The 25,994-nt window shown below is 43.6% G+C and overlaps 1 protein-coding gene across 1 annotated transcript in view; it reads left to right on the top strand.

Annotated features, from left to right (window-relative positions):
- Nucleotides 1-52: 52 nt before the first annotated feature.
- The window catches only part of LOC129853756 (vacuolar protein sorting-associated protein 37B-like), a 37,301-nt gene continuing 11,359 nt past the window's right edge, over nucleotides 53-25,994 (top strand). Inside the window, exons 1-2 of the mRNA XM_055920122.1 lie at nucleotides 53-316; nucleotides 11,488-11,659. Coding sequence (XP_055776097.1) covers nucleotides 212-316; nucleotides 11,488-11,659 — 277 coding nt within the window. The 5' untranslated portion in view covers nucleotides 53-211. The remainder of the gene's footprint in view (nucleotides 317-11,487; nucleotides 11,660-25,994) is intronic.

The raw sequence follows: 25,994 nt of genomic DNA on the forward strand, positions 1-25,994 counted from the left end.
GCAGAGGCCTCTTCGACTGTATTACATTCAGTATGACGTCATATATCCCCACCTCCAATCCTGTGCCAGAGACACACAGCTTCCGGTTACAGTCCGTAGCTTTCTCGTTTTTTCAGCCAAGCTGTTTATTCTTCGGAGCGCGTGAGGGTGAAGGTGCTTCAACGAAGGGGATCTGAGGGGAAGAAATAATCTTAAAACAGATGTGACAGAAATGTCTGGTTTTTGGAACAAGTTTAGCTCCTACTCGATGACGCAGCTCAACGAAATGCTTGAAGATGATGACAAATTTAACACAATTATTCAAGAAATGGAAGAGGTAAGCCACTGTAACAAATTCTCGAATCACTTGGGTTTACTGCCGCAATGTTTACATTTTTCAAGCCTTTTGTTTTGCTTTTGCCAGCATGCAGGGTAGGTAACGAAGCATGTAGTGAATGTCGAGAATTGGCGCGAAATTATATTGCATACTTTCCAATACATTGTTTTCAACCTTTGGTGCGTGGACAGATAACGTTAAAGTAGACTACCGTCAATGTCTGGTGTTTAAAAAAAAAATATATATATTTACTCTTTGAACACCTTTTAGAATTTTGCAGTCTAACTCGAAGTGGCAAACCTTCGTGGAACTCGAGATGGTTTGCAAAAACATGTTATCTTGTATAACCAATTGCCTTTTTAGCCATAAGGAACCTTGAATGAAGTTTGGTAAAACAACTGGCTATAAAGTCACTGATGACGACAATCATGAAATTGTCAGCTGCTGAATGAACTTTGCTGCCAGGTGGGCCGAGTCATTACTTTCAGTATGGTAGTTTATTTGTTAGATTGTCTTTAATATAAACTTCTCCATTGATGCTTGCTTATTAGGGAGGCAGGTAGCCTAGTGGTTAGAGCATTGGGCCAGTAACTGAAAGGTTGGTGAATCGAATCCCTGAGCTGACAAGGTAAAAATCTGTCTTTCTGCCCCTGAACAAGGCAGTTCGTAGGCCATCATTGTAAATAACAATTTACATTTACATTTAAGTCATTTAGCAGACGCTCTTATCCAGAGCGACTTACAAATTGGTGCATTCACCTTATGACATCCAGTGGAACAGCCACTTTACAATAGTGCATCTAAATCTTTTAGGGGGGGGGGGGGGGGCAGAAGGATTGCTTTATCCTATCCTAGGTATTCCTTGAAGAGGTGGGGTTTCAGGTGTCTCCGGAAGGTGGTGATTGACTCCGCTGTCCTGGCGTCGTGAGGGAGTTTGTTCCACCATTGGGGTGCCAGAGCAGCGAACAGTTTTGACTGGGCTGAGCGGGAACTGTACTTCCTCAGTGGTAGGGAGGCGAGCAGGCCAGAGGTGGATGAACGCAGTGCCCTTGTTTGGGTGTAGGGCCTGATCAGAGCCTGAAGATACTGAGGTGCCGTTCCCCTCACAGCTCCGTAGGCAAGCACCATGGTCTTGTAGCGGATGCGAGCTTCAACTGGAAGCCAGTGGAGAGAGCGGAGGAGCGGGGTGACGTGAGAGAACTTGGGAAGGTTGAACACCAGACGGGCTGCGGCGTTCTGGATGAGTTGTAGGGGTTTAATGGCACAGGCAGGGAGCCCAGCCAACAGCGAGTTGCAGTAATCCAGACGGGAGATGACAAGTGCCTGGATTAGGACCTGCGCCGCTTCCTGTGTGAGGCAGGGTCGTACTCTGCGGATGTTGTAGAGCATGAACCTACAGGAACGGGCCACCGCCTTGATGTTAGTTGAGAACGACAGGGTGTTGTCCAGGATCACGCCAAGGTTCTTAGCGCTCTGGGAGGAGGACACAATGGAGTTGTCAACCGTGATGGCGAGATCATGGAACGGGCAGTCCTTCCCCGGGAGGAAGAGCAGCTCCGTCTTGCCGAGGTTCAGCTTGAGGTGGTGATCCGTCATCCACACTGATATGTCTGCCAGACATGCAGAGATGCGATTCGCCACCTGGTCATCAGAAGGGGGAAAGGAGAAGATTAATTGTGTGTCGTCTGCATAGCAATGATAGGAGAGACCATGTGAGGTTATGACAGAGCCAAGTGACTTGGTGTATAGCGAGAATAGGAGAGGGCCTAGAACAGAGCCCTGGGGGACACCAGTGGTGAGAGCGCGTGGTGAGGAGACAGATTCTCGCCACGCCACCTGGTAGGAGCGACCTGTCAGGTAGGACGCAATCCAAGCGTGGGCCGCGCCGGAGATGCCCAACTCGGAGAGGGTGGAGAGGAGGATCTGATGGTTCACAGTATCGAAGGCAGCCGATAGGTCTAGAAGGATGAGAGCAGAGGAGAGAGAGTTAGCTTTAGCAGTGCGGAGCGCCTCCGTGATACAGAGAAGAGCAGTCTCAGTTGAGTGACTAGTCTTGAAACCTGACTGATTTGGATCAAGAAGGTCATTCTGAGAGAGATAGCAGGAGAGCTGGCCAAGGACGGCACGTTCAAGAGTTTTGGAGAGAAAAGAAAGAAGGGATACTGGTCTGTAGTTGTTGACATCGGAGGGATCGAGTGTAGGTTTTTTCAGAAGGGGTGCAACTCTCGCTCTCTTGAAGACGGAAGGGACGTAGCCAGCGGTCAAGGATGAGTTGATGAGCGAGGTGAGGTAAGGGAGAAGGTCTCCGGAAATGGTCTGGAGAAGAGAGGAGGGGATAGGGTCAAGCGGGCAGGTTGTTGGGCGGCCGGCCGTCACAAGACGCGAGATTTCATCTGGAGAGAGAGGGGAGAAAGAGGTCAGAGCACAGGGTAGGGCAGTGTGAGCAGAACCAGCGGTGGCGTTTGACTTAGCAAACGAGGATCGGATGTCGTCGACCTTCTTTTCAAAATGGTTGACGAAGTCGTCTGCAGAGAGGGAGGGGGGGGGGAGGGGGAGGAGGATTCAGGAGGGAGGAGAAGGTGGCAAAGAGCTTCCTAGGGTTAGAGGCAGATGCTTGGAATTTAGAGTGGTAGAAAGTGGCTTTAGCAGCAGAGACAGAAGAGGAAAATGTAGAGAGGAGGGAGTGAAAGGATGCCAGGTCCGCAGGGAGGCGAGTTTTCCTCCATTTCCGCTCGGCTGCCCGGAGCCCTGTTCTGTGAGCTCGCAATGAGTCGTCGAGCCACGGAGCGGGAGGGGAGGACCGAGCCGGCCTGGAGGATAGGGGACATAGAGAGTCAAAGGATGCAGAAAGGGAGGAGAGGAGGGTTGAGGAGGCAGAATCAGGAGATAGGTTTGGGCAGAGGGAAGAGATGATAGGATGGAAGAGGAGAGAGTAGCGGGGGAGAGAGAGCAAAGGTTGGGACGGCGCGATACCATCCGAGTAGGGGCAGTGTGGGAAGTGTTGGATGAGAGCGAGAGGGAAAAGGATACAAGGTAGTGGTCGGAGACTTGGAGGGGAGTTGCAATGAGGTTAGTGGAAGAACAGCATCTAGTAAAGATGAGGTCAAGCGTATTGCCTGCCTTGTGAGTAGGGGGGGAAGGTGAGAGGGTGAGGTCAAAAGAGGAGAGGAGTGGAAAGAAGGAGGCAGAGAGGAATGAGTCAAAGGTAGACGTGGGGAGGTTAAAGTCACCCAGAACTGTGAGAGGTGAGCCGTCCTCAGGAAAGGAGCTTATCAAGGCATCAATCTCATTGATGAACTCTCCGAGGGAACCTGGAGGGCGATAAATGATAAGGATGTTAAGCTTGAAAGGGCTGGTAACTGTGACAGCATGGAATTCAAAGGAGGCGATAGACCGATGGGTAAGGGGAGAAAGAGAGAATGACCACTTGGGAGAGATGAGGATCCCGGTGCCACCACCCCGCTGACCAGAAGCTCTCGGGGTGTGCGAGAACACGTGGGCAGACGAAGAGAGAGCAGTAGGAGTAGCAGTGTTATCTGTGGTGAGCCATGTTTCCGTCAGTGCCAAGAAGTCGAGGGACTGGAGGGACGCATAGGCTGAGATGAGCTCTGCCTTGTTGGCCGCAGATCGGCAGTTCCAGAGGCTACCGGAGACCTGGAACTCCACGTGGGTCGTGCGGGCTGGGACCACCAGGTTAGGGTGGCCGCGGCCACGCGGTGTGAAGCGTTTGTATGGTCTGTGGAGAGAGGAGAGAACAGGGATAGACAGACACATAGTTGACAGGCTACAGAAGAGGCTACGCTAATGCAAAGGAGATTAGAATGACAAGTGGACTACACGTCTCGAATGTTCAGAAAGTTAAGCTTACGTTGCAAAAAAATAAAATAAAAGATCTTATTGACTAAAAATGATATAGTACTGCTGGCTGGTGAAGTAGGCTGGCTAGCAGTGGCTGTGTTGTTGAAAGTGAAGCTGGCTAGTTAACCTCGACAATTTCTCTAAATTTCTCTAAACTACACAATTATCTTGGATACAAGGACAGCAAAGACAACTAGCTAACACTACGCTAATCAAGTCGTTCCGTTGTAATGTAAGTTTCTACAGTGCTGCTATTCGGTAGAAGTTGGCTAGCCAGCAGTGTTAGCTAGCAGTGTTGGCTAGGTAGGAGGACGGCAGCGCGGCAGGCGAAAATAGCTGGCTAGCTAACCGATAATTACTCAAAGCTACACAATTATCTTAGATACAAAGATAGCAAAGACAACTATGTAGCTAGCTAACACTACACTAATCAAGTCGTTCCGTTGTAATGTAATCGTTTCTACAGTGCTGCTAATCGGTGGCTAGTTGGCTAGCTAGCAGGGTTGACTACGTTACGTTACGTTACATTACGTTAGGACGAGAATACCTGGCTAGCGAACCTCAGCGAACCTCAATAACTACACAATTATCTTTGATACAAAGACGGCTATGTAGCCAGCTAAGTAGCTAGCTAAGATCAAACAATCAAAGATAGCAAAGATAGCAAAGACAACTGTGTAGCCAGCCAACACTACACTAATCAAGTCGTTCCGTTGTAATGCACTCGTTTCTACAATGCTGCTATTCGGGGAAAAAAAATTGTTCTTAACTGACTTGCCAAGTTAGATAAATTCCACAGACTAAGTTCTCAGTTCTACTCATTGGGCAGGACTTCTAGTAGCACACCTGAGACAAGAACAAGCTGTGAGGGTGAATTTACATAGTTGTTCCTCGACAATTCCATAGATCCATCTGTAGGGGAAAGGATAATTCTATGTAAGTTGAAAGGTCTTTAACTGACTTTGTAAATTAATAAAGGAAACCAGCTAGCATTGATTTGCATGTGTCTCGATACCAGAGAACTGCTTTTTATAGTCCCAGTTACGATTTTATTCCTCCCTGTATCTGATTCTAGCTGCCAATGGTTTCGTTTTCCTCGCTTTGTGGCAGTGGAGTAGAATGACAAAGGGCTTGATATCACAGCTGCTTGCTGTAGGTTACCAACCATAGATAATTTTTTTCCCTCATAAATCTACACAATAGCCCATAATGACAAAGCGAAAACAGGTTTTTAGAATTTTTTGCAAATGTATTAAGAATAAAAAAAAAAAAACAGTATTCAGACTAGGGATGCGCGATATATCAGTGAGCATATCGGAATCGGCCAATATTAGATAAAAATGGCAACATTGGCATCGGCCCGATGTCTAGTTTAACGGCAATGTGCAAAAGTCTAGTTTAACACCGATGTCAAAGCTGATGTGCATACGTGTTTAACGTAAGTAGATGACGTAATGACACCACGAAAAATACAGCGCTACACAGAACAAAAGCAGAAAAACTTCCAACAAGTTTAAGTTGAGCAGTCATTTGAGAGGCGAAATCCATTAACGCCAAGATAATGTAATTCATTATGCTACTTGCTATGGGCGTCACGACTGACATTTGGACCAGCGACGTCAGCCCCATGAGCATGCCGAGTCTGACAGCACAGTGGGTCGTCGATGATTTCGTACTGAGGAAAGCCTTGTTGCATGCTCAAGAATGTGCTGGTTGTCATACCGCTGCTGTCATTTCAATGACATTTGAGAACATGTTTGAAACATGAACACACGTCTAGGGCCATTCGAACAACTCACTTGAGAAATAAGCTAATCAACTGCTTCTGCAGCAGATGTGATACCCTCTGTCATGGCATTGAAACGCCTGCTTAACAATACTGCTGACACAGACCGTGGGGTTAAAACTTACAAAAGTACTCGGAGGCTGTGAACAATCGATTCGATGGTATTCTGTCTGAGCTTCTTTACTGTGTCGCCACCATGCTCTACATACGTAAATGGGGGACATAATGTACTTAAATGCCAACAAAATAACCTTTTGTTCAGTGTGGTGTGTGTGTAACCTTTATTTAACTAGGCAAGTCAGTTAAGAACAAATTCTTATTTACAATGACAGCCTTTGAACCAGGGACTGTAGTGATGCCTCTTGCACTGAGATGCAGTTCCTTAGACCGCTGCTTCTGTGTTTGTGTGTAACTATTTAACTGTACTAGAATGCTTAAAAGGCCGCTAAAATAAAAGATAACGGTGCGTTTTCTTTTTTTTGGCAAGGATTTCGGTATCGGCCAAAGATGTCATATCGGTGCATCCCTAATTCAGTCTCTTTGCTATGAGCCTCGAAAGTGGACTTGATTTGTAAAGTCACACACCTGTCTATTTAAGGTTCCACAGTTGACAGTACATGTCAGAGCCAAAACCCAGCCATGAGGTCAAATGAATTGTCTGTAGAGTTCCAAACTGAGCCAAACTGAGCAATCGGGAGAGAAAGGCCTTTGTCAGGGAGGTGACCAAGAACCCGATGGTTACTCTGACATATCTCCAGAGTTCCTCTATGGAGATGGGAGAACCTTCCAGAAGGGCAACCATCTATGCAGCACTCCACCAGACGGAAGCCACACCTCAGTAAAAGCACATGACAGCCCACTTGGAGTTTGCCAAAAATGCACCTAAAGAACTCTCAGACCATGAGAAACAAGATTCTCTGGACTGATGAAACCAAGATTGAAGTCCTTGGCCTAAATGCCAAGCGTCACGTCTGGAGGAAACCTGGCACCACCCCTACTGGGAAGCATGGTGGTGGCAGCATCATGCTGTGGGGATGTTTTTCAGCGGTAGGGACTGAGCGACTAGTCAGGATCGAGGGAAAGCTGAACGGAGCAAAGTACAGAGAGCCTTAAAGAAAACCTGCTCCAGAGCGCTCAGGACCTCAGACTGGGGTGAAGGTTCACCTTCCAACAGGACATCGACCCTAAGCACACAGTCAGGACAATGCCGGAGTGGCTTCAGGACAAGTCTCTGAATGTCCTTGAGTGGCCTGGATCTAACATCTCTGGAGAGACCTGAAAATAGCTGTGCAGCGACGCTCCCCATCCAACCTGACAGAGCTTGAGAGGATCTGCAGAGAAGAATGGGAGAAACTCCCCAAATACATGTGTGCCAAGCTTGTAGCGTCATACCCAAAAAGACCTGAGACTGTAATCGCTGCTAAAGGTGCTTCAACGAAGTACTGAGTAAAGGGTCTGAAATAATTATGTAAATGTGGTATTTCTGGGGGTTTTCTTTATACATTTGCAAAAATTTCTAAAACAGTTTTTGCTTTGTCATTATGGGGTATTGTGTGTAGATTGAGTGGGGGAAAACGATTTAATCCATTTTAGAATAAGGCTGTAACGTATCAAAATGTGACAAATGTCAAGGGGTCTGAATACTTTCCCGAGTGCCTTCTGTTTTCCCCGCTGCTCACAAGGATTCGTTAGAAGGGAGTGTGACCAATAACACACCTTATGACTGAGAGAAATTAATTCTCAACATACTTCCTTCAGACTGGAATTTGACATAGTATCTTTGTATTATTTATTGAGATGCTTAGTCTTCGGGTTACAATGACCTAATTACTTTAGGAATATTTTAATAGTTGTGTCCTTTTCAACGATTATGAAAAAAAATTGGTTGCACCTCGACTCACGTTGGTTGAGCACCCTCTGCTTCTTTCCTAATTACTTTGAGAAACATTTAATTTTAAGGAAAGTTCTTTATTGGTGTTTGCGTTGCTTTTTATACAGGTCTTCTGAAGAATAATAGCATGTGGAAAATGTCCACCCCCTCTGCAATTAACCTTTTTTTTGTTTACGTCTGGCCCCGCTAAGAATATGGTTGATTAGCCCTGACGTACACAATGTAATCTGAGCAGGTACAGTAAGTAAGTACGCTGTACTGCTCCGGTATGGAAATGCATTGAATGCATACCTGTAAATATGGACACTTTTACGCTTCATGCTAGCTAACCAACCACTCTTTTTCACACTTGGAATACACACTCGCACACCTGCTCACTCTTTTTATGCAAATGGTGTTCAATGAGTGTGTGTTCCTATCATCTCAAATAACCAGAACAATGTCACTGCCTCTCGCTGGAATCACATGAATCTCTTCTCTATGGCCAACCTTGGTTAATATCATGGCTACATACTGACAGTTCATATTTGTCTGGCATGTGTGTGCCGTGCCAGGAGATATAAACCCCTTGTCCCTGCCGTGCCAGGAGATATAAACCCCTTGTCCCAAGTTAACAGTAGTGCGTTATCATTTTGCAGGATAGGATAAAGTAATCCTTCTAAACCCCCCCCCCCCCCCTTAAAAGATTTAGATGCACTATTGTAAAGTGGCTGTTCCACTGGATATAAGGTGAATGCACCAATTTGTAAGTCGCTCTGGATAAGAGCGTCTGCTAAATGACTTGAATGTAAATGTAAATTTTACTGCACACTCTAATGGCATGTTTGGATTGTGTGCGTGAATGTACATGGCAGTCGGGTACAGACAGGAGCAATAGCTGCCAGACTGGTCTTGGTTAATGCAGTTGCTGGGCCTGATCAAACTTCAACTCAACACAGCCAGCTAAGAATAGCATATCAATCAACTAAAGTTCCTTTTCAGCAAATGTACCAGGTAGTATCTCAACACTGGGTGGCGGTTGACCTAGTTCTCCATCACCACATGATGTGTCCGCTGATTAACTTTGTGTTTTAGACATTTCACATGTGAAGTGAATTTGAGATTAAGCCGACTTTGTACAGTCATTCAGCCCCTCTGTGAATTCCTTCCATGATCAGTCAGTCTCAGTAGGAAAATCCTCCCTCAATAGAGCGCTGTAGAGAGATGTACTGTCACTTTGAAGTGATTGTGGTTCAAAAGAGAAATGGAAGGAAGGAAAATAACATAACCGCAGGTATGAGCAAGTGTCACTTAGTTGGGAGACTGTGATTTGCAGATATGTAGCTAGACCTATACCAGGCATGACATTGAGACATGTAGCCCTCTATATCTTGCTCCCTGTTTGGCAGAGCTCTAGAATAGATTCATCTCTTGGACTGGGCTCCAGAGGAGGCGCTGAATAGAAAAACCTCTTTGGGTGTGATGCTGGCTGCTGATGCTGCTTCTGGCCCCCTGAGCTGTGGTCCTGTATTCATAAATCATCTGAGTAGGAGTGCTGATCTAGGATTAAGTCCTCCCTGGCCATGCTGTCTTATTTCATAATAACTTCATTATGTTAAATGGAGGGGTGTCTTAAATGTGAAGAAAAAAGGAATGTATTGAACACAGTATGTTTGTTGTGACGATTTTGGTGTTCCCTCTAGTATTTTTCACTCGGGAACTATCACTGTGAACAGAGAAAGTGGAGAGTTTTTCTGAAAGCATTTCCTTCCCCCGCAAAATGTGTTTGGTTGGACAGAATGAGCCTGCAGTTGTGGATGCTATTTAAGGGCCTACTTTTTTCGGTGCACGGTGTTGGAGTGGCTAATTGAGCTGTTTGGTCAGCTCAGGACATGGCAGTGCAGTGGCGGAAGCAGTAAAGCACAGTGGTAATAAGTGTATTTAGCCTCTGGCCTTGTCTGAAATGTTGTTTTCTCTCTGTCACCCTCCAACCCACAGCCCAGCGGCCAAAGCCCACACGGCTGTCTGGTTTGTGTCTTTCTGTTACAAGATAATCCGTTTTGGAAATAGTGTTCTACATAGTAGGTTAGTTTATGTATTTTCAGAGCTGGGTCACATGATTCTATTCTATTCAAGCCACTTGCTATTTCTGTCCTTGGAGAAAATGTAGCTTGATGCGACTGTGAATTTGAGTCATGTGGGAAAAGCTCTTGAATAGTTAGTTAGTCATCAGCCACTGTTTAGATTCTTGGCTCAAATTAAACTCCATATTCATATTTTCTTCATGTGACTAATTAGATTTTTTTTAACATAATCCACATCCCGGGGGCTTGTTGTGAGAAGTCACACAGCGGGTTCTAGCTTTGAGTGTTGACAGGACAGGCACAAGATCTGATCCCTACCCATCCTGGTGTTGCCTTACATTGTGTTTGTGTATCCGCATGTCTTACCATGTGTGTCTTTATAATGTGTCGTACAATGTATCTCTCTCTGTATGTCTTTAAATGGAACTGACAGCATTTTAACTACTTTGCAGATATGAAACACAGGCGATCAGTCAAATATCAAATTCCCAGTTTATGCTACAAAACTAACTTTATACGAGGTTTTAAAAATAGGTTCTATTTGACTCAAAATTCCGTTATGTAGAGTAAGGCATTTTTGGCAGAATAGATGGACACAGTTCAATGCATGATTCATATAATTCACTAATACATTATTTGGAAGTCCAAAAACTATTGCTATCAGGTTATAAATCACAGCTGACCTGGCACATTGTTTGCTGCCTCCACCCATTCAGGATGCATGGTTATTTTCAAAGACTCAATATTTTGGACAAAAACTGACAAATGTAACCAAGGCTGGGGAATGTCAATACATTCAAACAGCAAGGACAGTGACCACAAGTCAATCATATCATGGCCAATAGGTTAGCATATCTATTCATTTAGGTCTTTATTTAGCAAGCTTGATTAAAACACGAAGCCTACTTTAGCTACCTAGCTAGCAAACTAATGGGAGGTTGTCAGCTTTTTCCCCTCATCGTTTTTCGCTGGCTACAGCTAGAGATGCAGGTGTCATTTGGTTAGCTAGCAAGAAATGGCTATCACTTTGCTAGCTAGCTATGCTGAACTTCAATGACTATCCACAGTTAGCATGCATATCTCTTAGTTGTCAATCAAATGTATTTGGCATCGATCAAATGTGCGGGCAGGCAATTCCCATTCAGTTGTCACTGCCTGTAAACACACAGTCCAGTTCAAAGTGAATGATGGCAGGCCCGTGTGGCAACTAGCTGATTTGCATATATGCCTACTGTAGCTCTGCTTGGATATGGGGCACCGGTCTGCGTAGGGTCCGGTCCTGGAGAAGACTAACAGTTTTTATTAGGATTTATTTACCGCAGTGTCTATTAATTGTCCGAACGCACGGCCGCTTTCCCACAATATTGCTGTAGAATTTCACAAATGCCTTACTCGACGTCATTACCAAACGTTCTGTGAATGTATGAAAACGTGAACAGGAAGTGCTCGCTTGTCAGAAAGGAGTCATATTCTTCCTGGGGGTGTACTGTATCTGAGCAGATTTCTATAAGATTTGAATTTGCTTAAACACTGTCAGTTTCACTTTGTTTGTGGGTCTTAATGTGTGTTGTAGATGCAGGAGGTGCAGCAGATCAAGGAGATGATCCTGGCCAGTAATCGGAGCCTGGCAGAGCAGAATCTTCAACTGCAGCCCAGCCTGGAACACCAGAAGAGCCAGCTCACCAAATGCTACAGCTCACTACAGGAGAGCTTTGAGGCCTACCATGTCCACAAGTCCAAACTAGGTAACGCATGTTCACTTGTCTTCAGATTTTGAGTACATTTCATTATACACCGAGTGTACAAAACCGCAAGAACACCTGCTCTTTCCATGACATAGATGAACTGGGAAGGGGGGGGGGGGGGAGTGGGTGCACAACTGCATAAGGAAGTACCAAAACCCCTTACTATAGGGGAGGTGCATGCAAGCAGATAAGGACATTTGGCTAGAATGGAATAAATTATATTGTAAAACCTGCAAAAGAGCGAATGTAAACCTGGGGAAAAACTACCCTCCCTGTGCACCCTCCCCAAAGCAAAAAAAAAAGTTTGACAACCCTCCCCTATTTTGGACCACCCCACAGTAAATTGCGATCTGTCCCTTACAATGAAAAAGCAAGGTATTTTTTTGTAAAAATTATGCATGGCCATCATATTTCTAATGTTTATCATAGAAAGAATGAAGCCTGCTACATATCCTAATGTTTTGCTTAAAGTTAATCTTGCATTTTAAGTACCGGAGAAAAGTACAGTGGCAAGAAAAGGGTGTGAAGCCTTTGGAATTACCTGAACTTCTGCATAAATTGGTCATATAATATCATCTGATCTTCATCGAAGTCACAACAATAGATAAACAGTCTGCTTAAACTAATAACACACAAAAGATTTGACATTTTCATGTCTTTATTGAACGCACTGTGTAAACATTCACAGTGCAGGGTGGAAAAAGTATGTGAACCCTTAGATTTAACTGGTTGACCCTCCTTCGGCAGCAATAAGCTCAACCAAATTTTTTCTGTAGTTGCGGCTCAGACCTGCACAACGGTCAGGAGGAATTTTGGACCATTCTTTACAAAACTGTTACAGTTCAGAAATATTCTTAGGATGTCTGGTGTGAATCACCCTCTTGGGGTCATGCCACAGCATCTCAATCAGGTTGAGGTCAAGACTCTGACTGGGCCACTCCAGAAGGTGTATTTTATTCTGTTGAAGCCATTCTGTTGTTGATTTACTTCTGTGTTTTGGGTCGTTGTCCTGTTGCATCACCCAACTTCTGTTGAGCTTTAATTGGCGGACAGATTGCCTTACATTCTCCTGCAAAATGTCTTGATAAACTTGGGAATACATTTTTCCGTCGATGATAGCAAGCTGTCCAGCAAAGCAGCTCCAAACCATGATGCTCCCTTCACCATACTTTACAGTTGGGATGATGTCTTGATGTTGTGCTGTGCCTTTTTTTCTCCACACATAGTGTTGTGTGTTTCTTCCAAACAGCTCAACTTTAGTTTAATCTGTCCACAGAATATTTTGCCTGTAGCGTTGTGGAACATCCAGATGCTCTTTTGCGAACTTCAGACGTGTTCGCACGTGCAGCAATGTTTTTTTTGGACAGCAGTGGCTTCTTCCGTGTTGTCCTCCCATGAACACCGTTCTTGTTTAAATCAAATCAAAATCAAATTTATTGATATAGCCCTTCTTCCATCAGCTGATATCTCAAAGTGCTGTACAGAAACCCAGCCTAAAACCCCAAACAGCAAGCAATGCAGGTGTAGAAGCACGGTGGCTAGGAAAAACTCCCTAGAAAGGCCAAAACTTGGAAGAAACCTAGAGAGGAACCAGGCTATGAGGGGTGGCCAGTCCTCTTCTGGCTGTGCCGGGTGGAGATTATAACAGAACATGGCCAAGATGTTCAAATGTTCATAAATGACCAGCATGGTCAAATAATAATAATCACAGTAGTTGTCGGGTGCAGCAAGTCAGCACCTCAGGAGTAAATGTCAGTTGGCTTTTCATAGCCGATCATTACTAAGAGTATCTCTACCGCTCCTGCTGTCTCTAGAGAGTTGAAAACAGCAGGTCTGGGACAGGTAGCACGTCCGGTGAACAGGTCAGGGTTCCATAGCCGCAGGCAGAACAGTTGAAACTGGAGCAGCAGCACGGCCAGGTGGACTGGGGACAGCAAGGAGTCGTCATGATAGGTAGTCCTGAGGCATGGTGCTAGGGCTCAGGGCCTCCGAGAGAGAGAGAGAACGAAAGGGAGAATTATAGAGAGCGTACATCAATTCACAAAGGAGGCTAGCACTGGAGTAATATGATCAAATTTTTTGGTTCTAGTCAGGATTCTAGCAGCCGTATTTAGCACTAACTGAAGTTTATTTAGTGCTTTATCCGGGTAGCCGGAAAGTAGAGCATTGCAGTAGTCTAACCTAGAAGTAACAAAAGCATGGATGATTTTTTCCGCATCATTTTTGGACAGAATGTTTCTGATTTTTGCAATGTTACATAGATGGAAAAAAGCTGTCCTTGAAACAGTCTTGATATGTTCGTCAAAAGAGAGATCAGGGTCCAGAGTAACGCCGAGGTCCTTCACAGTTTTATTTGAGACGACTTTACAACCATCAAGATTAATTGTCAGCTTCAACAGAAGATCTCTTTGTTTCTTGGGACTTAGAACAAGCATCTCTGTTTTGTCCGAGTTTAAAAGTAAAAAGTTTGCAGCTTCATTATGTCTGAAACACAGGCTTCTAGCGAGGGCAATTTTGGGGCTTCACCATGTTTCATTGAAATGTACAGCTATGTGTCATCCGCATAGCAGGGAAAGTTAACATTATGTTTTCGAATGAAATGTACAGTTGATTTGTCAGAGGACAAACCATCCACAGAGACAAACTGATATCTTTCCGACAGTGTTTTACGTATCGTAGACTCGTCAACGGAGATGTTAGCTAAAGACTTACAGAAATCCCTGGAACATGCTGACACTCTAGGATTCTTCTTATTGAGCTGTGCTGTGCTCTTGCAGTCCTTTGCAGGATGGCTACTCCTAGGGAGAGTAGCAAGAGTGCTGAACTTTCTCCATTTATAAACAATTTGTCTTACTGTGAACTGATGAACATCAAGGCTTTTAGAGATACTTTTGTAACCCTTTCCAGGTTTTTGCAAGTCAACAATTCTTAATCTTGGTTCTTCTAAGATCTCTTTTGTTCGAGGTATGATTCACACCAGGCAATGCTTCTTGTGAATAGCAAACTCAAATTTTGTGAGTTTTGTATAGGGCAGGGCAGCTCTAACCAACATCTCCAATCTCGTCTCAATGATTGTACTCCAGGTTAGCTGACTCCTATTAGCTTTTGGAGAAGTCATTAGCCTAGGGGTTCACATACTTTTTCCAACCTACACTGTGAATGTTTAAATGATGTATACAATATAGACAAGAAAAATACAATTTGTGTGTTATAAGTTTAAGCACACTGTGTCTGTTGTGACTTAGATGAAGAGCATATCTAATTTTATGACCAATTTCATGCAGAAATCCAGATAATTCCAAAGGGTTCGCATACTTTGTCTTGCCACTGTAGCTACACCACTCAGTGTTGTCTGCTTATTGAATACCCGTTTATGAATTCTCACCCGAGTGGAGAAGTGCAACTGAACATTTTTCTAATGCCGAGAAGAAATTACAATAAGAAGCATTAAAGGTCTGCGTTTACAAAATGCAGCATGATATTTCTTATGCGTTTTTTTCCCCACTGCTCGGATAACAAAATTATTTGTTAACGTGACCCCTAAATTTAACTTGCTAGTTATCTAAGTAAATGACTGAATAAATAAGGTAATGGGGCATCATATTGTGTTAGTTGTCTGTAGTGTTTGACAAGTCAACGCCCTTTTGGATGAGTCATTTTTGTTCTCACCCATCTACACACAATACTCCATAATGACAAATTGAAAACGTGTTTTTAGAAATTTTTGCAATTTAAATACAGAAATATCTAATTTACATACAGTAAGTATTCACACCCCTGAGTCGATACTTTGTAGAAGCACCTTTGGCAGCGATTGTACACTACTTTTCAAAAGTTTGGGGTCACCTTAGAAATGTCCTTGTTTTTGAGGTGAAAATCTCCCAAAAATTGTCCATTAAAATAACAGCAAATTGATCAGAAATACAGTGTAGGCATTGTTTATGTTGTAAATGACTATTGTAGCTGGAAATGACAGATTTAAAATAAAAATAAATAAAAAATTGAATATCTACATAGGTGTACAGAAGCCCGTTATCAGCAACCATCACCCCTGTGTTCCAATGGCATGTTGTGTTAGCTAATCCAAGTTTATCATTTTAAAAGGCTAATTGATCATTAGAAAACCCTCTTGCAATTATGTTAGCACAGCTGAAAACTGCTGTGCTGATTAAAGAAGCAATAAAACTGCCCGCCTTTAGTTGAGTATCTGGAGCATCAGCATTTGTGGGTTCGATTACAGGCTCAAAATGTCCAGAAATAAAGACATAAAGACCTTTCTTCTGAAACTCGTCAGTCTCTTCTTCTTCTGAATGAAGGGAAGTGGATGGTCGTAGGTGACACACCCCCTTCAACATGCATGCTATAAACAGACCAAACTCATCTTGTCTCCTCTTATTATCTTTGGTTGATGTGAAAGTGTTTTACTCAATTATTTCGATCAATGGTGAGCGCACCCGTGATGAATTGTGGACTTCAGGAAACAGCAGAGGGAGCACCCCCCTATCCACATCGACGGGACAGTAGTGGAGAAGGTGGAAAGTTAAGTTCCTCGGTGTACACATCACGGACAAACTGAATTGGTCCACCCACACAGACAGCGTTGTGAAGAAGGCGCAGCAGCTCCTCTTCAACCTCAGGAGGCTGAAGAAAGTTGGCTTGTCACCAAAAGCACTCACAAACTTCTACAGATGCACAATTGAGAGCATCCTGTCAGGCTGTATCACCGCCTGGTACGGCAACTGCTCCGCCTACAACCGTAAGGCTCTCCAGAGGGTAGTGAAGTCTGCACAACGCATCACCGGGGGCAAACTACCTGCCCTCCAGGACACCTACACCACCCGATGTCACAGGAAGGCCATAAAGATCATCAAGGACAACAACCACCCGAGCCACTGCCTGTTCACCCCGCTATCATCCAGAAGGCGAGGTCAGTACAGGTGCATCAAAGCAGGGACAGAAGCTGTTTTCAGTCTCTCGATCTCAAGGCCATCAGACTGTTAAACAGCCACCACTAACATTTAGTGGCCGCTACCGACATACTGACTCAACTCCAGCCACTTTAATAATGGGAATTGATGGAAATTATGTAAAAATGTATCACTAGCCACTTTAAACAATGCCACTTAATATAATGCACAATATAATGCACATTTGTGGCCTGCTGGAGGTCATTTTGCAGGGCTCTGGCAGTGCTCCTCCTGCTCAAAGGCGGAGGTAGCGGTCCTGCTGCTGGGTTGTTGCCCTCCTACGGCCTCCTCCACGTCTCCTGATGTACTGGCCTGTCTCCTGGTAGCGCCTCCATGCTCTGGACGCTACGCTGACAGACCCAGCAAACCTTCTTGCCACAGCTCGCATTGATGTGCCATCCTGGATGAGCTGCACTACCTGAGCCACTTGTGTGGGTTGTAGCCTCCGTCTCATGCTACCACTAGAGTGAGAGCACCGCCAGCATTCAAAAGTGACCAAAACATCAGCCAGGAAGCATAGGAACTGAGAAGTGGTCTGTGGTCACCACCTGCAGAATCACTCCTTTATTGGGGGTGTCTTGCTAATTGCCTATAATTTCCACCTTTTTGTCTATTCCATTTGCACAACAGCATGTGAAATTTATTGTCAATCAGTGTTGCTCCCTAAGTGGACAGTTTGATTTCACAGAAGTGTGATTGACTTGGAGTTACATTGTGTTGTTTAAGTGTTCCCTTTATTTTTTTGAGCAGTGTATATACTGTACTCTATCATCTACTGCATCTTGCCATCTTTATGTAATACATGTATCACTAGCCACTTTAAACTATGCCACTATGTTTATATACCCTACATTACTCATCTCATATGTATATACTGTACTCTATACCATCTACTGCATCTTGCCTATGCCGTTCTGTACCATCACTCATTCATATATCTTTATGTACATATTCTTTATCCCTTTACACTTGTGTGTATAAGGTAGTAGTTGTGGAATTGTTAGGTTAGATTACTTGTTGGTTATTACTGCATTGTCGGAACTAGAAGCACAAGCATTTCACTACACTCGCATTAACATCTGCTAACCATGTGTATGTGACAAATAAAATTTGATTTGATTTGTAGTTTCTGTCAGCCGAGAGTTATAAAAATATGACTGCTTTTGTTATGTCAATCTTTCCTCAGTTAGCGCTAGGATAAATGTAGCCTACATTTTTTCCGGTTTGGATGATTGTGTTATGCTGTAGGTACTTCTGTGAATGTCTGAGCATTGCATCCAAAAATAAACTGCTCACATTCTGGACATAACTTTCTAAGGACTGTGTTTGTGCAAAATGTTTCTGAAAAAACAGTGTGGCCAGCTCAAATGCTGATTGTTGCGCCATTCGAAACTGGATGTTCTAAATAAGCATTCAAATCACACTGGTTTGATCGTACCCTACAGGGACCGCTGTAGAATGATCACACCTGTGTGTTGGTACATGTAAAAAGGTTAGTCACTATTGGCTTTATGGTAAAATCCCAGAGCAGTTTCTTTCCTTCCCGGCAACTGAGTTAGGAAGGATGACTATCTTTGTAGTGACTGGGGATTTTGATACACCATCCAAAGTCAAATTAATAACTTTACCGTGCTCAAAGAGATATTCAATGTCTGATTTTTATTTTTTTGTACATTTTTTAAAATAGTTTACCCATTCCAATAGGTGCCCTTCTTTTGTGAGGCATTGGAAAACCTCCCTGGTCTTTGTGGTTGAATCTGGGTTTGAAATTCACTGCTCAATTGAGGGACCTTAAAAATATCTGTATTTGTGGGGTACAGAGATGAGAGTTATTAAAAAATCATGCTAAGGCCTCCCGAGTGGCGCAGTGGTCTAGGGCACTGCATCGCAGTGCTAACTGCGCCACCAGAGTCTCTGGGTTCGCCCCCAGGCTCTGTCGCAGCCGGCCGCGACCGGGAGGTCCGTGGGGCGACGCACCATTGGGCTAGCGTCGTCAGGGTTAGGGAGGGTTTGGCCGGTAGGGATTTCCTTGTCTCATCGCGCTCCAGCGACTCCTGTGGCGGGCTGGGCGCAGTGCGCGCTAACCAAGGGGGCCAGGTGCACGGTGTTTCCTCCGACACATTGGTGCGGCTGGCTTCCGGGTTGGAGGCGCGCTGTGTTAAAGAAGCAGTGCGGCTTGGTTGGGTTGTGCCTCGGAGGACGCATGGCTTTCGACCTTCGTCTCTCCCGAGCCCGTACGGGAGTTGTAGCGATGAGACAAGATAGTAATTACTAGCGATTGGATACCACGAAAATTGGGGAGTAAAGGGGATAAATTATATATATAAAAAAAGAAGAAATATCATGCTAAACGTTATTGCACAGAGTGAGTCCATGCAACGTATTATGTGACTTGCTAAGTAAGTTTTTACTCCAGAACTTATTTATCTTTACCATAACAAAGGGGTTGAATACTTATTGACTCAAGACATTTTCATTGTTCATTAATTCCACTTTGACATTATGGGGTATTGTGTGTGTGTATATAGGCCAGTGACATTTTTTCATCAATTTTAAATTCAGGCCCTAAGACAAAATTAGCTAAAAGTCAAGGGGTGTGAATCATTTCTGAGTTTAACTTTATGAGCTGGATTGCCTGTCTATGCAATTTGTTTATTTTAATTTGTGCTCGTTAGCATATTTATATAAAGCCAATTCCTCCTTTGGCCGCCTCTCCTTCCAGTTCTCTGCTGCAATTGACTGGAACGAACTACAAAAATCTCTGAAACTGGAAACAGTTATCTCCCTCACTAGCTTTAAGCACCAGCTGTCAGAGCAGCTCACAGATCACTACACCTGTACATAGCCCATCTATAAATAGCCCAAACAACTACCACTTCCCCTACTGTATTTATTTATTTATTTATTTATTTTGCTCCTTTGGACCCCAGTATTTCTACTTTTTATTTTATTTTTATTTATTTCACCTTTATTTAACCAGGTAGGCAAATTGAGAACACGTTCTCATTTACAATTGCGACCTGGCCAAGATAAAGCAAAGCAGTTCGACACATACAACAACACATAGTTACACATGGAGTAAAACAAACATACAGTCAATAATACAGTGAAAAATAAGTCTATATACAATGTGAGCAAGTGAGCTGAGATAAGGGAGGTGAAGGCAGATAAAATATATATATATAAATAAAAATATAAAAAAAGGCCATGGTGGCGAAGTAAATACAATATAGCAAGTAAAAAAAACACTGGAATGGTTGGTTTGCAGTGGAAGAAGGTGCAAAGTAGAGAGAAATAATGGGGTGCAAAGGAGCAAAATAAATAAATACAGTAGGTAAAGAGGTAGTTGTTTGGGCTAAATTATAGATGGGCAATGTACAGGTGCAGTAATCTATGAGCTGCTCTGACAGCTGGTGCTTAAAGCTAGTGAGGGAGATAAGTGTTTCCAGTTTCAGAGATTTTTGTAGTTTGTTCCAGTCATTGGCAGCAGAGAACTGGAAGGAAAGGCGGCCAAAGGAAGAGTTGGTTTTGGGGGTGACCAGAGAGATATACCTGCTGGAGCGCGTGCTACAGGTAGGTGCTGCTATGGTGACCAGCGAGCTGAGATAAGGGGGGACTTTACCTAGCAAGGTTTTGTAGATGACCTGGAGCCAGTGGGTTTGGCGACGAGTATGAAGCGAGGGCCAGCCAACGAGAGTGTACAGGTCGCAGTGGTGGGTAGTATATGGGGCTTTGGTGACAAAACGGATGGCACTGTGATAGACTGCATCCAATTTATTGAGTAGGGTATTGGAGGCTATTTTGTAAATGACATCACCGAAGTCGAGGATTGGTAGGATGGTCAGTTTTACAAGGGTATGTTTGGCAGCATGAGTGAAGGATGCTTTGTTGCGGAATAGGAAGCCAATTCTAGATTTAACTTTGGATTGGAGATGTTTGATGTGAGTCTGGAAGGAGAGTTTACAGTCTAACCAGACACCTAGGTATTTGTAGTTGTCCACATATTCTAAGTCAGAGCCGTCCAGAGTAGTGATGTTGGACAGGCGGGCAGGTGCAGGCAGCGATCGGTTGAAGAGCATGCATTTAGTTTTACTTGTATTTAAGAGCAATTGGAGGCCACGGAAGGAGAGTTGTATGGCATTGAAGCTCGCCTGGAGGTTTGTTAACACAGTGTCAAAAGAAGGGCCAGAAGTATACAGAATGGTGTCGTCTGCGTAGAGGTGGATCAGAGACTCACCAGCAGCAAGAGCGACATCATTGATGTATACAGAGAAGAGAGTCGGTCCAAGAATTGAACCCTGTGGCACCCCCATAGAGACTGCCAGAGGTCCGGACAACAGACCCTCCGAGGGGGGGGGGGGGTTGGTGCCCCCTTGTGTAATAAGCTGGTAATACCGTAAATCATGGATGAGAGAAGGACGATATGAAAATCTGTATATCATCCAACCCTATTAATTGTGATGGCTTAATGGTTTGAAAAGGTTACATGCCTATTATCTGGAGTGACAAATCAGTTGACAACTCACTCTGAACTTTTGAACATTGTTTACTGTCATGGATAGTTTGAGATGGTAGTTACAATGTTTTTCTCTTGTTTGTTCTTCCATTGACACACAGACCTGACCAGTTTCTCCATTTCCTGCATTTTTCTTTTTCCCCCCATTAGAAGACTCCAGGGGCCAAATAGTGGCCCTAGTGCATTTGTCATTTTCCTTCCCGCAGTAGCTGATCTCTGCCAGTATTGAGCAGAATACAGCATTGACTTAGATCCCAGCTATACTGCAGTATGAGAGAGGTAGAGTACTGTATACCCCCATGTTGGCACACCTTAACAGCACTTTGTGTGGAGTGAGTAATAAATTGTGTGCTGATACCTATGACTTGGTATGACGCAACGGTTGCCAGTGAAGTCACTCTGAACAGCATGCCAACATTTCATTACTTACTTTGTTCTGGTGGGTGTAGTTTAGCACTCACTGATGAAGTTGGTTTAACCTTGTATTCTCCTGTAATCCAAGGAGCAGTGATTTGGAACTCCCCAAGGCATGTACACTGCTATTTTCCATCTTGTAGTTGAACAGACTTTGTCTCTCTCTGCCTCCTGTTGTACACAGAAGATGGTATTATGGTTTTATATTCCCATGCTTTGTTTGTGTGGCTGTTAGGCTATTTCATGGAATGGAGTAAACAAATAAACTGCGACAGACAGCGCCTGGCCTCCTGCCATTTGCTTGTTGAATGCGAGCAGGCTTTTGTCAAATGTAGATTTCCCTGTGCGCTGGCTGTCCTAGCAGCAGATGCCTGGGAAGGACAGAGCAGAGCAGCACTACTGCGTCCCAAATGACAGCCTATTTCCTATGTAATAAACTCTATATAGAAAATAGGGTGCGTCATTTGGGACGCATCCCACAGCAAAAGAAAATCAAGGTCTCCAAGCAGAATCAACCCAGTATTGTTTGTTTCCTTTGTATACAGTGACTCCCCCACCGATCCTTCAAGGCAATGCCAAAGGGGGTTCTTCAGAAGAGACTCCCAGTTTGGCAGTGAGTGGGAGCCAGGATGACAGGACAGACTCTGCTCCCCTGCCCCTTATTACAGTAGTCCACAGTGAGCCATTGTGCTGCTGGGCATGTGAGAGACAAACGGTGCTAGAGGGAAAGAGGGAGGTAGGGATAGAGGGAGGCCAAAAACTCTCCCTCAGACTATCAGTGGAGGCTGGCCTGTATCCATTACTAAATGGCAGTCTCATGATCCCTGGGTCGAAGGTGTGTGTGTTTGTGTTCCTCGCTGGTCTTTGAGGTAGAGAATCATTCCATTGTGTGGAGGAGTGCTGATACTCCTGTGAGTCTTTGTCGTTAGAGGGGGGGGAGTCATTTTGCTGGGGCCTTTGCTGGAGCCATAGTGGGTGGAGAGACACTTGCTGTGCCAGAATACGAGCTTCTATCATCCTGACACCTCAGAATCAACTTATTTGCCAAGTACATTTACACATACTCAGAATTTTACTTGGTGCTATGGTGCTGCTAGTGATAGACAACATTTAGAGACAGAATACAGACAGTGGAGTTTAAGCAAATTTTAACATACATTATATACAACTAGGTAGAGTGAGCATAGAGCTATAAGAGAATGAACAGATATCCAAATATACAGTGGGTATACGATTGATATACAGTATATTGGATGTACAGATTTACAGTATAAAAATGAATATTGTATCTAAATGCAGAGAGATAAACAGAATGCAAATGCAGTGTACACCGACATGGTAACTAGGCTACTGACGGTCATTATTAGCCTACCAAACTTGCTAACTGCCTGGTACTCAACACTCTATTGTCCCTCTAATCACTCTGATATCAATGCAAATGTTATCGAAAATCGAATAAACTTAATGAGAGCCCATGAGCTTACGTTGCGCAACATTTCTATAGGCTATGCAATTGCGTGATAATTGTTTTGGTGGCCTCTTAAAAAGAGGATCCCATCAGCGTTCTAGGCCTACTATATTTATTTATCAACTTGCCTAATATTAACCACATTGCTTTGCTTTACAACAGGAATATAGCTTACCTGCCTGGCATGAAAATGAACCACGGGAAAAGCGTCCTCCATTCGCTATTTAAGTATAGATAACATGTTTTTTTCCCCCATGCCGCTGTTCCAAGACAGTTGCATGATAATGGTTCATTCTAAATCAAAATAATTTCTCACACACACACACACACACGTATATGTGTATATACATGTCTATATATCATTTACTATATGTAAAGACGACATTAAATTAAGAATATAATGATGGGTGACTATTAGCCTATCACCTGTGAATGATGCCCAGCTTGTGCAGTAAGGCAGTCTTATACATTTTTCTTTTTAACTTTCTTCAAATCATAGTCGCACACCTCTGTAGCCTAGCCCATGGGCCTATATGTTTTGATAAGGTTTATCACAACTAAAGTGGCCAAATAACTTCTTAAAATTAAGCACATTAATCCGCTTTATAATCAGTTTAAAGCCTAACTGGCGTACCTAGTCTGCGCATGAGTTTAAAGTTTGTGGAAGAACATTTTCACACAAAAAATGCACCTTTATAATAAAGCATTACATGCATAATCACATTTGCTGACACTTTCAAGAACATTTTACCATTAATTGATTACAGTATGGAACATTTGTGCTTGTGGCATACTGCCGTGTGCGCATTGCTGCACTTATAATGTGAAGAAATAAACTATTAGGCTATCAACTTTTGTAAGCTTGTGGCGAAATCCTGCACTTAAGTGCGCTGCCACTTTAAGAGCACATGAGCAGTAGGAAGGAGGAGATAAAAGAGCTAGTTAAGCTCTAATGGAGAAGAGCTCTTGTTGGCGCGACAGTTTGGTTTGTGTGTGCTATGCTGCAGAGTTTTTTTTGTTTGTCTTCACCGTATGTGGTTGTACAGTTTTTTGGATCAATCCTCGGTGTGATCGCTCGACGACGTGGTTGTTCTCATTTGGGACCGTGATGGTTATGGATCAAATGGATTAGTAGCAACATTTGTTGCGAAGCATTCAACTACAACCCAACATACCATCGGACAGTCAGACCGGATACCTGCACCCTCAAGACCACAGCTAAGCCCTCTCTTGTTCTCTCTCTTGTCACGCTATGTTCCAGTGCTTTACACTGCAACCGACTCTATTTCCTAAGTACATTGAAGTTTCATTGGAGCTGGACTAGTGTGTATATGAGCACCAAACATTCACACCCTCTGCACTCCTTCCCAGGAAGAAAATACAAACTATTGCAAATCCTCTGTGATGACTGGGTTCATTCATTATTATATGAAGTTGCTGTTTATTTGCTCTGCCATTATTGTTATATGTGTAGGGTGCCGTCTTTCGGATGGGACGTTAAACGGGTGTCCTGACTCTCTGAGGTCATCAAAGATCCCATGGCACTTATCGTAAGAGTAGGGGTGTTAACCCCGGTGTCCTGGCTAAATTCCCAATCTGGCCCTCAAACCATCATGGTCACCTAATAATCCCCAGTTTACAATTGGCTCATTCATCCCCCTCCTCTCTCCTGTAACTATTCCCCAGGTCGTTGCTGCAAATGAGAACGTGTTCTCAGTCAACTTACCTGGTAAAATAACGGTAAAATAAAATAAAAATATGAGGTATGTTTGGTGGGGTTACCAAGAATTGTGGAAGGACTGATGTGATGTGGGATCTATAGGGTGTGTATTCTTTTTTCTCTCCGCTGGCTATCTGGTCAACAGGCTACACTCTAGGCAGTCTCTTCTGTTGATGTGTGTGGGTCTGGTAGTGGTACTCTCGCTGTTCTACTATTTTCCTTTCGGCAGGGTTAATACCTGCCTGGCGCCCGAACACAATTTTCTTTACCTTTCTCTAATTAATACCGCTACAAGCTAAACATTCTGATCTGTTGCACCAGCCTCATTGCTTTTAAAATGTTTTTTTTATGGGAGTGGTTGTATTAATTTGGGATCTATCACATCCCACAACTGTCCCAGAGTATGTTCGGAATATTTATTTATTGCACAGAAGGACAAGTTGACCAATAGTAAAAAAATTGACCTATTCTATGGGGGATAGTAGATTGACATAGGCTAGTGCTTCTACAGTTCGTTAGGCCTACTCATCTTGTTGGCTGACAAAGTAGGCTAAATGTGGACATCTTCAATATGCGCCTTGGAATTCGATAAGAGGGACGAGCACATTTGTGTCTTAATTAACTTGTAGCATACTTAGCTGAAAGGCCTGTGAGAAGGACCGAATCACATGATGCGCATTTGCTAATAAGAATTGAGATATCTGAGAGTGCTTCGGAGAATGGCAGCCAGGAGAAAGGAATTATAACTGTTGTATTCAGCCCAAGGGCACAACGGCCACTTTGGCCGCAAAAGACAGATTTTTTTTAGAGGGCATTATGGCCACACAACCGCTGGGAAATTCAAGTCCTGGTGAGAATATTATCAAGGGCTTGTCAAATTGTGAATGAGAGACTGATGAAGTGTGCAGCTTGAACAAGAAACAAATCAGAGCTCATGCCTTTTCATGCAACTTTTTTCAAATCATCATTAAAGTTCCCATCATGCAACCTTAGAATGTATTAAAAATCTGAACATATAGCCCAGCATTTTGTATCACCACAGAAGTTGCATAAATAACTCAAAATTAAGCATATAGGAGGACCAGTTTCTTTGTTAACCGCTCAACACAGAATAGACGTATGTGTGCACTTCCTTTTAAATCGCTTGGAGAAAATATCCTTTGTATTTTATTAAGCTATGTTCAATTGTATTCTTCATACTATAAAATAATAACAAGTAATGCCATGGAATTATAAGCAAATCTTGTCTG

The sequence above is a fragment of the Salvelinus fontinalis genome, chromosome 4, assembly GCF_029448725.1.
Source record: "Salvelinus fontinalis isolate EN_2023a chromosome 4, ASM2944872v1, whole genome shotgun sequence".
In the NCBI taxonomy this organism is placed as follows: Eukaryota; Metazoa; Chordata; class Actinopteri; order Salmoniformes; family Salmonidae; genus Salvelinus; species Salvelinus fontinalis.